General features: G+C 40.1%; 1 protein-coding gene across 1 annotated transcript in view; it reads right to left on the bottom strand.

Annotated features, from left to right (window-relative positions):
* LOC133617766 (cilia- and flagella-associated protein 47-like) overlaps window positions 1-16607 on the bottom strand; it is a 165910-nt gene that overhangs the window by 135154 nt on the left and 14149 nt on the right. Inside the window, exons 7-15 of the mRNA XM_061977973.1 lie at window positions 14320-14489; window positions 14129-14232; window positions 12632-12861; window positions 12350-12560; window positions 8522-8747; window positions 8311-8463; window positions 7840-7999; window positions 6491-6587; window positions 6187-6403 (exon numbers count right to left, since the gene is read on the bottom strand). Coding sequence (XP_061833957.1) covers window positions 6187-6403; window positions 6491-6587; window positions 7840-7999; window positions 8311-8463; window positions 8522-8747; window positions 12350-12560; window positions 12632-12861; window positions 14129-14232; window positions 14320-14489 — 1568 coding nt within the window. The remainder of the gene's footprint in view (window positions 1-6186; window positions 6404-6490; window positions 6588-7839; window positions 8000-8310; window positions 8464-8521; window positions 8748-12349; window positions 12561-12631; window positions 12862-14128; window positions 14233-14319; window positions 14490-16607) is intronic.

The following is a 16607-nucleotide window of genomic DNA, read 5'->3' as shown; positions in this document are numbered from 1 at the left end:
TAATTTTTATATACTATGTTACTTCCGAATAGCGGGGATCTATTGTGTACAGAAAGATATGAACTGTCCAGAATTTCTATGGTAGGTTTATTTTTACACAGACTGTAAAATATGTTAAATATGTAAAATACCATGAAATAAAGATGATGCATTAGTTTGTATTGGATTATAGATATAATTCAATATTTAATCTCCAACCAACAAGCAAGCATTCTGGCCCCACAGAGTTTGTGAATCACAGAAATTAGTAATGTCCCTTTAAGAAAGTACTTCTAATCTCATTTCATTTTGTGGATAAAAGACACACAAACACTCTCCTTCATTCAAATATATACACCACAATGGGCACGACCAAATAGCTGACCTTAGGAACAAAAGGATGGACGACACATTTGACAATCAACACCTGAATGAATCACAAAAGGAGAATAGGATCTGGTCACATTAGAGCAAAATGGATGTATTTGTTTGCAGTGAAATGTTGAATATTACTTCGATAACAGCATATCCCTACAGTAAAAAATGGAGGTGCAAAGAATCTGTTTTGTTACATTTTTCTCATCAAAATCCCTGCAAACCTCCTCCAACTAACAGAAAGTACAAGTACAAGAAAAATCTGATCTCTGTGTTTGCCAACAAATTTCTACACCAACCACAGTTCGTTGATTGGTGACCCATACGGGTAACCGCGTTGAGGATGGGAACTCCTAATGAAAACGCCAGTCACCCCGGGAAGGTGGTCTTGTAGGAGCACGGAGAGGCAATCAGAAGCGATGATATTGCACATACAAATTCACATATACTCACATATATTGTACATACAAATTCACATATACTCACATACATACATTGTTACCTACGCTCCCACATACATACACAAATAGAGTACATATCTACATACTCAAAGTTCGTACATCCCCACGTACATTCATTATACAAACATACACATACTGTACATATACATTCACTGTACAAACATACATATACACATACTGTACATATATACTCACTGTACAAACACACATATACACATACTGTACATATATACTCACTGTACAAACACACATATACACATACTGTACATATACATTCACTGTACAAACACATATACACATTCTGTACATATAAAAGTACATATGCATACATACACTCATGCACATAATCACGTTTCATCAAACATATATTAACGTTGTTGCCCTAGGGTAAACTGGGTATAACACATGGCACAGACAAAGCTTAATCTATTGTTACTATAACAATCTACAAGGTTAATGTAGGTTGCTTCTCTTTCTTCCCCTCCATTTTTCAGCATTTCGTATCTCAAGTTATCATTACGTATATGTATTGTTGCATTTGAACAACTGTATTGTTGAGAATAGAGGTAAATTATTGGTATTGTTCATTATCAATAGCGCTATTTCTATTGGTATTTGTATTGTTCCATTTGTAGTGTAATAATGCTCATTGTCATTTCTGTATTATTTTTTATTTTCGCTAACTGCTTATTTGCTATCACTTTTACCATCATATGTGTACATGTCGTATTTGCTGATGTTGCTCTATTGCTCTGTTGTTTTTGTCTCTCTGTCTAATCCCCCTCTTGTCCCCACCATTTCCCCCTCTGTCTTTTTTTTTTCTCCTTCTATCCCCTCCTGCTCCGGCCCGGCTGCACCAAATGATAATATAAATACATTTAATAAAGTCAAATACAAATAAGGCAACAAGAGAAGTATCCTACACTTCTCTTTTGTAAAGTAAATCTGAACAGCCGATATGGGCATCTACATCAACTATATGATTTGCCTGAGAAGCTGGACAGGACAAAAAAATAATACAAATTTAAATTTAAAAATTAAAAAAAATAAAAAAGAAGCGATGATGCCCATGGCCCCAGCTTGTACCACGGCTACGTCTGGTAAATGCCAGGAAAAAATGCAAAGAGAAGCCAATAAGCTTGTCTGTAAGCCATACACAACACCAACTTTTACCTAAAGAGCATAATGATGACCAGAACCCATGGACCGAGCATGCTGAGCCAAGACAACTGGCACTGTGCAGCCAAACCAAGGTGCCTTGTCCACCCCAACGAAATAAGCGAGATAAAGGGACAAAAAGGCACCAAATGCCTATCCTCTCTCTTCAGACTCTCCTAGAAGACCTCTTAGGTCGGAGACATAAATATCGACATTGCCTGCATCAGAGAAACCAAGCTCCTTCCAAAAAACAACTTACACGACTCTGAGCAATACTCCACCGTCTGCAAAGATCGTATCCTGCAAGGTGAGGCCTGGGGGGGTGGACTCTCACCCTCATAAAAAAAGACCAGCCACACTCAATCATCCCCAAAAATGACGGTACAGGTGTGGGATTGGAGTCGCTAAGGGTAGAAATTCCACTGCCGACAATCATCATCCCGAACCTATCCATTCCGTCAAAAACCTCCCCATACTTAAGACGCATCGGTCACCTTGAAACTATGCTGTTGTTAAGTCCAGCCCCACGGGAAGAGTCTGTGCAGATTACAACGCACACGATGACATCTGGGATAATAGTTTCACATCGAATGAAAGAGGTAAGGTGCTGACGGAGAAGACACTACACGCCAATGGGACCTTCCTCAACGACGGATCCCCTACTAGACAGGACGCAGCAGGAGGGATGCCCTCCGTGTTAGGCCTGCAGAAAGACGTACAATAATCCAAACATAGACAGATTGATAGCAGTAGCTTGTCTCAAAACCGACTGGGAAAGGTTTGACGTCGCCATCTACACCGAGCTCAGCCACAAAGAATAGGGGAAGCAGTGCAATTGTAACCACCGAATATCCGAAGTCCCCCAGCATCACCAAGACGATCCCGGTGTCTGCGGTAAGATGGTACTCCTCCCACCAAGCAGAAACGACGGCTAAAGTTACAGCCCTGCGCATTCTGACCGATGTGGAGTAGGGGAAGAGAGTTGGAATTGTAGCTGATAGCTAATCAGTCCTCCAGACGCTGAATTCACTCCACCCGTCCAGTCCCCTAAACCAGTGTTTTTCAACCACTGTGCCACGGCAGTGTGTCGTGAGATAGTGTGCCGTGGGTGATTATGTAGTTTCACCTATTTGGATTAAAAATATTTTTTGCAAACCAGTCATTATAATCTGCAAATAATGTGCCGTTGTTGAGTGTCGGTGCTGTCTAGAGCTTGGCAGAGTAACCGTGGTATACTCTTCCATATCAGTAGGTGGCAGCCAGTAGCTAATGGCTTTGTAGATGTCGGGAACACGTCGTATGAGACGACGATGGTTAGTCGTGATCCCGATATGCAGACGTCAGCGGGAGGCAGCGTGCAGGTAAAAAGGTATCTAACGCTTAACCCTAAAATAAACAAGAGTGCCGCTAAGAAAAGGCATTGAAGCTTAGGGATGGCTACGCAAAACGAAACTAAAACTGAACTGGCTGCAAAGTAAACAAAAACTGAATGCTGGACGACAGCAAAGACTTACAGAGTGTGGAGCAGACGGCGTCCACAAAGTACATCCGAACATGACATGACAATTAACAAAGTCCCCGCAAAAAAGGATAGCGACAACTTAAATAGCCTTGATTGCTAAAACAAAACAGGTGCGGGGAATAGCGCTCAAGGAAGACGTGAAACTGCTACAGGAAAATACCAACAAACAGGAAAAGCCAGCAAAATAGGAGCGCAACACAATAACTAAAACACTACACACAGGAAGACATCAAAAAACTCAAAATAAGTCACGGCGTGATGTGACAGGTCGTGACAGTACTTTGAGACAAGAGCTATAGTGATGCATGCTTAGTTATTGATTGAACACTTGCGAGAACAACTTTTTATTGTCAATATCGCAGCGGGGTGGTCAGCAACGAGGCCGCTAAGCTGGGGGAAAACTGCGACCCCCCAAACCACATCCAATGGCAATATGACGCAGCATTTTGGCAGGCGCATTGCAGTGGACCCCTTAGCAAGGCAAGACTGAGGGCGATGTATGGAGAACAGGGTGAAATTATCAATAGACGTGAAGAGAATGACCTGACAAGAAGTGAGCAAGTTACACCGAGTCGCCTGCATAGCGGCCATCACCCCGACCTGAAATAGTGGTTCGAAAAGATCGGCAGAGCGGTGGACACCACCTGCAGCAAGTATGGCCTAGGCAAGGAAACCACGGAACATGTACCCTCCGACTGCCCACTCATCCACTATAGACCAAAGGAAGAGACCCCCACCCCATTTAGCAGTCTCCTCCCCGAAAGAGTCATTTGGAAAAGTTGGCAGAAGGTAACAGATCTGCCGCATGTCTCCCAACCCGGGAAACTGGCAGCCTCGGTTTCACCCAGTTTAACCAATGTGTTGCTCAACAACAACAACAACAACAACCACAACCACTGGCAACAATTCTGGACTCGCAAGTCTTGGAGGTTGTACATTCAGTTGTTTAATTTTGTAGAAAAAAAGCAGACAATAGACAAGACACAAAACTAAAGTAATTTCAAATGGTAACTTTCTGGCTTTAAGAAACACTGAAAGAAATCGAAAATAAAAATGTTGATAGTAACAGTTTTATTTTTTAGATCAAACAGTGATAATATGGAATCACTCAATTCTGTGGGAACATTTATGGAATTGTGAAAAAAGATCAGCTTTGCAGGTTGGAGTTTTGTCATGGACCATTTTATTCAATTTCCACCACAGATTTTTAATTACATTGAGATGCAAATATATGCATGTAGGGCCATGACATTGACTTTATGTATCTTTCTTAAAAGAAAGTCTTCAGTTTTTGCTCTGTATGGCAATATATACTGTCGTATTGAACATTGATGTCATCATCCCCATACGTCCTAATGACATATACATAACATAAACAAACATAATGTATGTCAATGTAAACTTGTAGTTATTGAAGATGTAATGACAGCCATCTCTTTAGTGCCATTAACTGACTCGCAGCCCCATATCCTCAATAACTGTGGAAATGTGCACGTTTTCTTCAAGCAGTCGTCTTCATAAATCTCATTGGAACAGCACTAAACAAAAAGTTCCAGCATCATTACCTTGCCCAATGCAGATTTGCAATTTATCATTGAACATGAATTCTATCCAGTCATCCATAGTCCACGATTGCTTTTCCTTAGCCTGTTGTAACCTTGTTTTTTTATGTTCAGTTGTTAGTGATGGCTTATGTTTAACTTTTCTGTGTTTGAATCCCATTTTTTTAGGCGGTTTCTTGCAGTTCGGTCACAGACGGTGACTCCAGTTTCCACCCAATTGTTTTGGTGTATATTTTCTGTTTTCAAGACATGGCTTTAAAGTTTCTGTCTTGACACTTTGATGTTTTCCTTGGTCTACCAGTATTCTCGCCTTTAACAACCTTCTCATGTTTTTTGTACAGTACTTGGTCCAGACTTTAGACAGAGCAGACTAAACAATCAATATATTTTGCAACATTGCGTTATTATTTACCTTCTTGAAGAAATTTGATAATCTTCTTCTTTGTTTCAATTAACATGTCTCATGTTGGAGCAATGATTCATGTCAATCCATCTAGTGCAACAGCTCTCTAAGGTGTAAACAGTCCTTATTAACTGCAGATTAATAAACACATTTAATGTGATGCAGGTGTTAGCTTTGGAAATTTACATTTACACGGGGAATCCCTGATGTTTTTTTCAGAATTCAGTGATTTCATAATTTGATCTAAAAATTAATATTACTATACCACATTTTTATTCTTGATTTGTTCTAGTGTTTCTTAAAGCCAGAAAGTTGCCATTTGAAATTACTATAGTATTGTGTCATGTCTGTATATCTGCTTTTATTCTACAAAATTAAACATCTGGATGAAAATCCTCCAAGTCTAGTGATTTCATCATTTATTAGAGGTTGTTCTTACTCACTTTTGCATCAAATACTTATTTACTTCAATCCAATACAAATACATTAAAATCTTATATTGTTTTTTTTATATTTGGTCTTTCTTTGTTACAATGATGTTGTCATCAAAAATTATGTACACTTCATATTCTATTTGTCAGGGCGTAAACTTAAAAAATCAGCACGGAATTAAATCTAATTTGTCTACTGAGCGTTCAAAAGAAACCCGAAAAATGTTATTTCTATCAACAATACTGGTTTGCTTGGAATGAATGGATACACAAAACATTTTCTTCTTCCTCAAACCTGCAGAAATCACCCAGCCGGTGACTTTGAAAGGTCAGCGGTATTTGGTTCTGGGATCCTGGTGGTAGCACGTGAGACAGTGGGGACAATCCTTGCAGCTCAGGGCAGTCCACCTCTAACTGGACCCTCACAAACCCTGACAGGTGATTGGTCAGCTCCAGGTTCTGCACACACACCGACTCCACACACACCTCACCAAAGTCCACGAATAATGGAGCTTGTCATAATATGAGAGAGGACACAGAAACATGTAAAATACATACAACTCTGATTACATCCTCACCACTAAACGTGCAAAACATACCAATGACAACCTGATAAAGCTCCTGAGCTGTCAAAGTCCTGTCACAGTCTGCTACCTCCTGGCTGGTAACTGGAACTGCATGCAACTCCTCTGACACCTTGATGGGAGATACAATATTTATAACAGTACAAGGATAATCAGAATAACAATCTTACTGCCATTTGTGCATCCTTTTTTGCTTTATGGCAGTTATTTAAATACAAATATTGTCACGAAGTTAACATAACATTAGTTATTATACAGTCTATAGATCACACATTTATATCAGTATTAAAATACAATTCAGTTCTTCTTTGTTCTATGCTCCCACCTTCCCAAAATGTTCCGTGTGAACATGTGTGGTATGCTTTACTCAGTGACAAATAAAATAAAATGCTAAATACACCCAATCTAGTAATGTCATGTTGAGTATTTTGTTCAATGACCTTAAATTACATTGCAAGATACCCAACTGTATAAAGACCCATGTCGTACCCTTGAGAATCTTCTACACCAGGGTTGTAGGGACATTTTTATTTGACCTCAACAAATTATAAAAATACTAATAATTCCTTATTATTGAGATATTTAAAATAAGGTGCAACGTTGGTACCATTCTACGTCAACAACTTGTCTATGTAGACCAATTCATCAAGTCCTGGTCCATGGCATTTTTCTAAAATGTGCACGCTTACGTTGACCTCAACATATATGGTCAACTGTTTTCGTCAACATAAAATGTGAGAATGTGAGTGTCATTTCTATTAAACATTGGTCCCTATATGGCGAAATAAGTTGTAGTATTGTTAACATGCACACAGTCACTTCCTGTTCAGTGTAAAGCAATGCAGTATTAACCTGGATTCTACCAGAGTAACTATAAAAACACACACATTTGGAGATGGCGTGGTAGAGCGGCTGTGCCAGCAACCTGAGGGTTCCTAGTTCGATCCCCGGCTTTCGCCATCCTAGTCATGTCCATTGTGTCCTTGAGCAAGACACTTCACCCTTGCTCTTGATGGGTCGTGGTTAGGGCCTTGCATGGCAGCTCCCGCCATCAGTGTGTGAATGGGTGAATGTGGAAATAGTGTCAAAGCGCTTTGAGTACTTTAAAATTTAAAAGGTAGAAACACTCTATACATTGCAGCTGAGATAGGCTCCAGCACCCCCTGCAACCCCGAAAGGGACAAGCGGTAGAAAATGGATGGATGGACCTCTCACACAAAGTGGATGTTTTGTTCAGATAACTTAGTGACAACTCACAAACCCCTTGCTTCACATCTTCCAAATGTAATACATACAATTAACAAGTTCCCTTAAACATGGCAGACATTAGTGTGGAATACTAAATCATCATTTAAGAGACTGACCTGCCCTCTGCTGAGAGTCATGCCCTGGGACCGGCCAAAGGAAGCAAGCTTTGGCCTGCTCTTGGACTTCTGTTTCCCATTGAAGTCACTGATGAGGATCTTGGGAGGTACAAGGCCTTGAGAAGCTATAATCCCATAGTTTTCCATTTGGGCTTCCTGTCTAATAAACAAACATAACAAAGATTGGTCTAATATCACAAGCTACTTGTATAAGTATACAGTTGCACTTGAAATAATTCTGCCCTCATTGTATGTTTCAATAGATTGCTAATTAAAAAACACATTTTACATAAATATTCTATTCCATTTAAACCTATTTACCAAAGAGCTGTTAAATGGACTACAAGACCATTAACAAGAAGCTTGGTAAGAAACATTTTCTTTGTATTTTTGCTTTGTTCCAAGTTTAGAAACCTGAGTGTTGGATAATTTTGAAGGCAACTATATGTATTTGTATTTTTTTGTATTTACTTGGTCTTAATCTTCTGCAGTCGTGTTTGTCTGAGTTGCCTGATGAAGTCGGCGTAAGTCTGTTTATGTTTCTGTCTTTGCTCCGTCTCCTCCCAAGTAAAGCTGTACTCAGGATCCACAAAGCTATACCGGTGTACTCCAGTGAAGATGGTCCTGTAAACACAGGATGTTACCTTGGTGTAACATGTGAGGTGAGTGTTCCTAACGCTACCTGTATTGTGTGTGTGGTGAGGATGGTCGGACACTGCTGGACCGGTCATTCGGCATAGCCACATAAACTTCACCATCTGACTTTGGACCCTTTCTGTGATGCATGTGGAAAGTGGTCTTGCAGGCGTTGAGCACAGCAGCACGCACCATCCCATAGCAGCGGGGCAACTCAGAAGATGGAACGCGAGGACGTGATCCGCTCGGATTGGTCACTTGTGGTGTAATACCTGAAAAAGTAGCCAATAATTATGTTTGCATTGACATATAATATAAATAATGTACATCACATAAATTTAAAAGTACTAAGAGAATGCACACCTCCAGCAGGACGTATCTATCAATAGTAAAGAATCCTTTAAAAATACAGAATAAAGACGGTGATTTTGCACCCCCAAAATCTAATCACTTGATCCAATTCCCATTTCCGACATGCCCTGAAATTTTAATCACAATCCGCCCATAAAGTTTAGAGTTATATTGCTAACGAATTAACAGAGAAACAAACCTCAGCAAATCAAAGGATAAATGAAATAGGCACGTCTGTGCATGTTTGTTTGTTTTGTTCATTTTCAAACAGGCTGCAAGGGAGTTCACTCTTTGCATAGGTGTCAACATTTGGGGATGTTTGCGCTATAACAGAGTGGAATTAGTGAACCCTCTTGTCAGTCACACTGTCTTTTTCTCTTTGGATGTAGCATAAACACAGAAAAGTAATGTAAACGTAAGGTAACGTAAAATAAATGATCTGGATCACCCCCAAAATCGAATCACTTGTTCCCCATCCAATTTAACCTTTTCTGGCAGTTTCATCAAAATCTGCTAATAACTTTTTGAGTTATGTTGCAAGTAACTACTGAACTAAACCAGTGGTCCCCAAACTTTGGCCCGCCAGCGTCCAAAATCCGTCCCGCGGGAAGTCTCAAGTTTTTATTTTTTTTAATTTGTCCTTTCTAATCCATTGTCTACCGCTTGTTACTCTCGGGTTCTCCTAGCCGCTCAGGCAAATCATAATGTCAAAAAATGCATTTTCCCATCGATAACATGATATCATCGCGGCAAGTGGTCTTTTAGTCAATTAGTGTCGAGGAATATATATATATATATATATATATATATATATATATATATATATATATATATATATATATATTAGAGATGCGCGGTTTGCGGACACAACCGCGGAGTCCGCGGATTATCCGCGGATTATCCGCGGATCGGGCGGTTGAAATTAAAAAAAATTTGATTTTATCCGCGGGTCGGGTCGGGGGGTTTAAATAAAAAAAAAAAAGATTTTAAATAGATTCAGCCGGGTGGCAGTTAAACCAATTCGGAAATATATATATACATAGTTAAATGTTGTTACCCACATACGAAAAACGAGCAGGCACCTGCAGCATATGCCACAACAGAAGAAGAAAAAAAAAAAGAGATGGACACTTTTACGGAGCGGAGAAGGGACGCCTCGCCGGGGTCAGGAACCGAGGCCCCTTCCCCCGAGAGGGCCCCACCGGGAGCCGTAGCTGAGGTGATCCGCGAGAAGGGCCCGACGCACGTCCAGGGTCACCACCGCGCCCACCGCACCGACACCCCGCCTCGTCCGCCTTCGCCGCGGCCGGTGTCACGCGCAGCAGGTAAGCAGCTTACCTGCCCGCCACCCCCGTGGCCGGAGGCTCGTAACAGGGGTCACTCCGCGCGCTCCGCCCGCGCAGCTTACCTGACCGCCACCCCCGTTGCCGGGGGCGCGTAACAGGGGTCACTCCGCGCGCAGTGCGCTCACGAAAGGGGTGGGGCTCACCCTGGTTGATATAGACAGCAGGACGGTGGCCATGGAAGTCGGAACCCGCTAAGGAGTGTGTAACAACCCACCTGCCGAATCAACTAGCCCTGAAAATGGATGGCGCTGGAGCGTCGGGCCCATACCCGGCCGTCGCCGGCAGCGAGAGCCGCGAGGGCTAGGCCGCGACAAGTAGGATGGCCGCCGCGGTGCGCGCTGAAGCCTCGGGCGCGAGCCTGGGTGGAGCCACCGCTGGTGCGAGGGACATCGCACCTCCACGCGTTTGGAGGTGCGCTCAGCGCGGCTCCCATATGATTGCGCACTGGTGTGCGTCTGGGCCGTGACAGCGTGGCACGCATTGAATGTCTGTGCTGCATTGGATCAGTCTCCTTTCTTTAACAGGCAAAAGCTTTATAACCTCACTAATGCCTTGCATCGTCTATATTAGATATATAACAACGGGCGGGTGCGGGCGGGTGCGGGTTTGATTAAATGTTAGATCGGGTGGATGGCGGATGGTTGACGACTTTCTGATGCGGTTGCGGATGAAATAATTGCCTATCCGCGCATCTCTAATATATATATATATATATATATATATATATATATATATATATATATATATATATGTATATACACACACACACACACACACACACACACACACACACACACACACACACACACACACCCACACAGTCCAGCCCCCGGCCAAATTTTTTTAACTCAATGCGGCCCCCGAGTCAAAAAATTTGGAGACCCCTGAACTAAACCAACCCTGGCTATTACATACACCTGATGGCAGAGGTATTTACTTCATAAATACAACAAAGAAATCAATAGTAACTTTAACTTTTACTTCATAAGAATTCGTTTTTAAGAATAAAACGTTTATTACAGACAGAATATGTTATATAGAATAGTTTAAATTAAACAATTAAAATATTTAATAATAACAGCCCCACGGCTCAGTGCCGTCACGTTGAAGTCATTAGCGTTATGTTTTGAATATTTTCTAAGTAATTCATTAATTGAATTTGTTTTTGTTCTGTGTGTATTAATTATTAATGGGGTTGTATTGTTTTGTAAAAATATATGCATATTATTTGTGTATTTATTTGTCCACAAACACCCTGCATAGTGTAGGTCAGAAGCAGTAATGTCAAATCAAGCCTCATTTTAAATTTTATCTAAAAATTCTAATTACTATGTTGATATATTTTACATTTCTGTCCATATTTCCATAGATACTTCATCACATGATGAAAGCCGGGAGAGGGTGAGGTATAATGCTTACCACTAGGGATGTCCGATAATGGCTTTTCGCCGATATCCGATATTCCAATATTGTCCAACTCTTTAATTACCGATACTGATATCAACCGATACCGATATCAACCGATACCAATATATACAGTCGTGGAATTAACACATTATTATGCCTAATTTGGACAACAAGGTATGGTGAAGATAAGGTCCTTTTTAAAAAAAATAAAAAAAATAAAATAAGATAAATAAATTAAAAACATTTTCTTGAATAAAAAAGAAAGTAAACCAATATAAAAACAGTTACATAGAAACTAGTAATTTATGAAAATGAGTCAAATTAACTGCTAAAGGTTAGTACTATTAGTGGACCAGCAGCACGCACAATCATGTGTGCTTACGGACTGTATCCCTTGCAGACTGTATTGATATATAATGTAGGAACCAGAATATTAATAACAGAAAGAAACAACCTTTTTGTGTGAATGAGTGTGAATGGGGGAGGGAGTTTTTTAGGGTTGGTGCACTAATTGTAAGTGTATCTTGGTTTTTTTTTTATGTTGATTTAATTTAAAAAAATAAAAATAAAAAATAAAAAAAATAAAAACCGGTACCGATAATTAAAAAAAAGATACCGATAATTTCCGATATTAAATTTTAAAGCATTTATCGGCCGATATTATCGGACATCTCTACTTACAACACTTTAAAAAGTTAGCACCCTCTAAGCATATGCGTAAAGGTTGCAAACAGCCCCTTTAATACAATCAAATATTTTCTATTACTTACCGGGATTTAATTTAGGCACAGGTAGCATCAACGCAATTTTGCCGATCGCTGATAAATGTAGATTAATGGTGTAGAAGCTGCCAAACTTGAGTTTAGCGTCATCCTCACTGGTGTCATTACCTCTTCGGCCAACAACATACCCCAAAACATCAAGTTTCTGACACATTTGGAACTTTCCTTGCTGCCGTGCGTTGAAATACAAAACTACATCCTGCGAAAGCAACATACAGAACACACCATTTGACTACAATACTGTGCTTTAACAACAACTCTTGGTATTACCTGACACTGTGCAGGGGCAATGGTGCCGGAGGAGGGTTCGCTGCTGAAATGCGCTAACCTGCGGAATCGAAAGTTGACAGAAAGGTGTGGGCATAGGTTCTGCAGCACACAAAGGCGTTCTGCACGATGGCCCACATTGCAGGTGGAGAAGTCAAAACTCTCTGATGGATTTGGACGCAGAGCAACAGGCAGCCCGGAGCCTGTCACTGCTAGCTCAACAATGCTGCTACCTGTCGAGAGACAAGCCAAGAGAACGTTTGTGACAAAGTATATCCTCCTGACACCCAATGTCCTTTGCAATGGACCCTTTGGCTATTTTATTTCCAAAATGTGTAACAAACAAATGTCTACTGCAGTGGACACTGTTTTTTACCGAAACCCTTCAGGAACTAGTTCAGATGTGGGTACCTTTGCACAGTCTAATGAAAATCAACACAGTTTCTGTTACCAACCGTAAGAATGTAAAAATGTTACTGATAATAGTAAATACAGTGGAACCTGTTCATGTCAACGCCTTTCAAATTGGCTAATTAACAATTACATGAGTGGTTGTCAACATAACCCACACCAAAATACCCTGTTGGAATGGGTCCTATTAAAGATTTTTAACCAACGGTAGTTTAAAAAATTGCTGGCATTGTTTTACATCATTTGTGCATGTTTTACTTTGATTTTTGTGTTTTCATATTTCATAGTGTCATATGTTATACTCTAACAGAGTGGTTCTCAACCTTTTTTCAGTGATGTACCCCCTGTGAATTTTTTTTGAATTCAGGTACCCCCTAATCAGAGCAAAGCATTTTTGGTTGAAAAAAATATATAAAGAAGTAAAATACAGCACTATGTCATCAGTTTCTGATTTATTAAATTGTATAACAGTGCAAAATATTGCTCATTTGTTGTGGTCTTTCTTGAAATATTTGGAAAAAAAGATATAAAAATAACTAAAAACTTGTTGAAAAATAAACAAGTGATTCAATTATAAATAAAGATTTCTACACATAGAAGTAATCATCAACTTAAAGTGCCCTTTTTGGGGATTGTAAAAGAGATCCATCTGGATTCATGAACTTAATTCTAAACATTTCTTCACAAAAAAATAAATCTTTAACATCAATATTTATGGAACATGTCCACAATCTAGCTGTCAACACTGAATATTGCATTGTTGCATTTCTTTTCACAGTTCTTTTTGACAGACATTTAAAAAAAATCCCACGTACCCCTTGGCATACCTTCAAGTACCCGCAGGGGTACGCGTACCCCCATTTGAGAACCACTGCTCTAACAGAGCTGCTGCGGTAATGTTTTGTATGTCAACAATACAATAACAATAGAGTTAAATACATGCACAAATCTTACTCACAGTGGCTAACAATCCAGAATAATACTACCATGCTTTCATTTTTAAACTTACTTTGCATTGAATAGGAAGTAAAATGTCTGTCAAATTTAAATGTTTACAAAAGCACCAAAATAGTACTTTAATTTGCGTACCATTTGGGTGAGTGAAGCCATGTTTACTTCTAACTGAGTCAAAGTGCAGAAAAAGACAATAGTCCTGCCGGGTTGCTTGGCGATCACTCTTCTTCTGACGTAATCTGAGGAAAGGAAATTAAAAAAGGTTATTTTCATCTCCTTGATAATGTAATGGTGAGTGTGTTTTCACTACTCATTTTCAAGTTTACCTATGAGCAATGGGACTGAAGCGGACTGCCACAGTAGTTTTCTTATATGGTCCCAGGTGGCCTTGGTTTGGAATACACTCCAATACCGAAGATAAGATTGGGGTGGCTGGACTGAAATTTTGAATTTTGGCTAGCAGGGCGGCGTCTGTGCTCTTGTCAAGATTTTCACCCTAAAAAGAAGCATCACATTCATTTCAACTGACCCATTTCCTCACTTAGAGTAGACAGGTAAGTATTATTCAGAGGTCTTACCATTCAGTTTCAGTGAGAACCCATTAATTTAGAACTTGATAGAATAATGCTGATAATTTCTCAAATGTTATGTCATTCATCTTATGTCACCTCAGTTACGTCAATTCCTTTGTACAAAAGTTGGCTACTTCATGCACATGTATTGGTGCATAATATCATACAAACCCCGTTTCCATATGAGTTGGGAAATTGTGTTAGATGCAAATATAAACGGAATACAATGATTTGAAAATTCTTTTCAACCCATATTCAATTGAATGCACTACAAAGACAAGACATTTGATGTTAAAACTCATAAACTTTTTTTTTTTTGCAAATAATAATTAACTTAGAATTTCATGGCTGCAACACATGCCAAAGTAGTTGGGAAAGTGCATGTTCACCTCTGTGTTACATGGCCTTTCCTTTTAACAACACTCAATAAACGATTGGGAACTGAGGAAACTAATTGTTGAAGCTTTGAAAGTGGAATTCTTTCCCATTCTTGTTTTATGTAGAGCTTCAGTCGTTCAACAGTCTGGGGTCTCCGCTGTCGTATTTTACGCTTTATAATGCGCCACACATTTTCGATGGGAGACAGGTCTGGACTGCAGGCGAGCCAGGAAAGTACCCGCACTCTTTTTTTACGAAGCCACGCTGTTGTAACACGTGCTGAATGTGGCTTGGCTTTGTCTTGCTGAAATAAGCAGGGGTGTCCATGAAAATGACGGCACTTAGATGGCAGCATATGTTGTTCCAAAACCTGTATGTACCTTTCAGCATTAATGGTGCCTTCACAGATGTGTAGGTTACCCATGCCTTGGGCACTAATGCACCCCCATACCATCACAGATGCTGGCTTTTGAACTTTGCGTCGATAACAGTCTGGATGGTTCGCTTCCCCTTTGGTCCGGATGACACAATGTCGGAAATTTCCAAAAACAATTTGAAATGTGGACTCGTCCGACCACAGAACACTTTTCCACTTTGCATCAGTCCATCTTAGATGATCTCGGGCCCAGAGAAGCCGGCGGCGTTTCTGGATGTTGTTGATAAATGGCTTTCGCTTTGCATAGTAGAGCTTTAACTTGCACTTACAGATGTAGCGACGAACTGTATTTAGTGACAGTGGTTTTCTGAAGTGTTCCTGAGCCCATGTGGTGATATCCTTTAGAGATTGATGTCGGTTTTTGATACAGTGCCGTTCAATGTTGATTTCCGGCCATGCCGCTTACGTGGAGTGATTTCTCCAGATTCTCTGAACCTTTTGATGATATTATGGACCGTAGATGTTGAAATCCCTACATTTCTTGCAATTGCATTTTGAGAAACTTTGTTCTTAAACTGTTTGACTATTTGCTCACGCAGTTGTGGACAAAGGGGTGTACCTCGCCCCATCCTTTCTTGTGAAAGACTGAGAATTTTTTGGGACGCTGTTTTTATACCCAATCATGGCACCCACCTGTTCCCAATTAGCCTGCACACCTGTGGGATGTTCCAAATAATGTTAGATGAGCATTCCTCAACTTTATCAGTATTTATTGCCACCTTTCCCAACTTCTTTGTCACGTGTTGCTGGCATCAAATTCTAAAGTTAGTGATTATTTGCAAAAAAAAATGTTTATCAGTTTGAACATCAAATATGTTGTCTTTGTAGCATATTCAACTGAATATGGTTTGAAAATGATTTGCAAATCATTGTATTCCGTTTATATTTACATCTAACACAATTTCCCAACTCATATGGAAACGGGGTTTCTATATTGGGCAACTAATAGGGTCCATGTGACTGTGACAACAGCTATCGTTGGCCAACATGCGTCTGACATTGGCGCCGATTTGTCGACTTAGCGTAGAAGTTATATCTGGTTTTGAGTCTCGGCCCCATTGTCATAGAGTTACCTGTCTGTACCTGTTGAAGATGTGATGTTCACAAACAAGTGGTGTCTTTTAAACGGCTATTTTAAACAATGAGAACCGATTCGCAGTTGCGAGTCGATCGTTTGCAAGATCGTGCAAAAGTGGTTTAGTTTCAATTCCGAAAGAGACCAAAATTT

Source organism: Nerophis lumbriciformis, linkage group LG01 (genome assembly GCF_033978685.3).
Source record: "Nerophis lumbriciformis linkage group LG01, RoL_Nlum_v2.1, whole genome shotgun sequence".
Taxonomy (NCBI): Eukaryota; Metazoa; Chordata; class Actinopteri; order Syngnathiformes; family Syngnathidae; genus Nerophis; species Nerophis lumbriciformis.
Note: the sequence above shows the minus strand (reverse complement) of the source record. Positions and strands in the feature narration are given on the sequence as shown.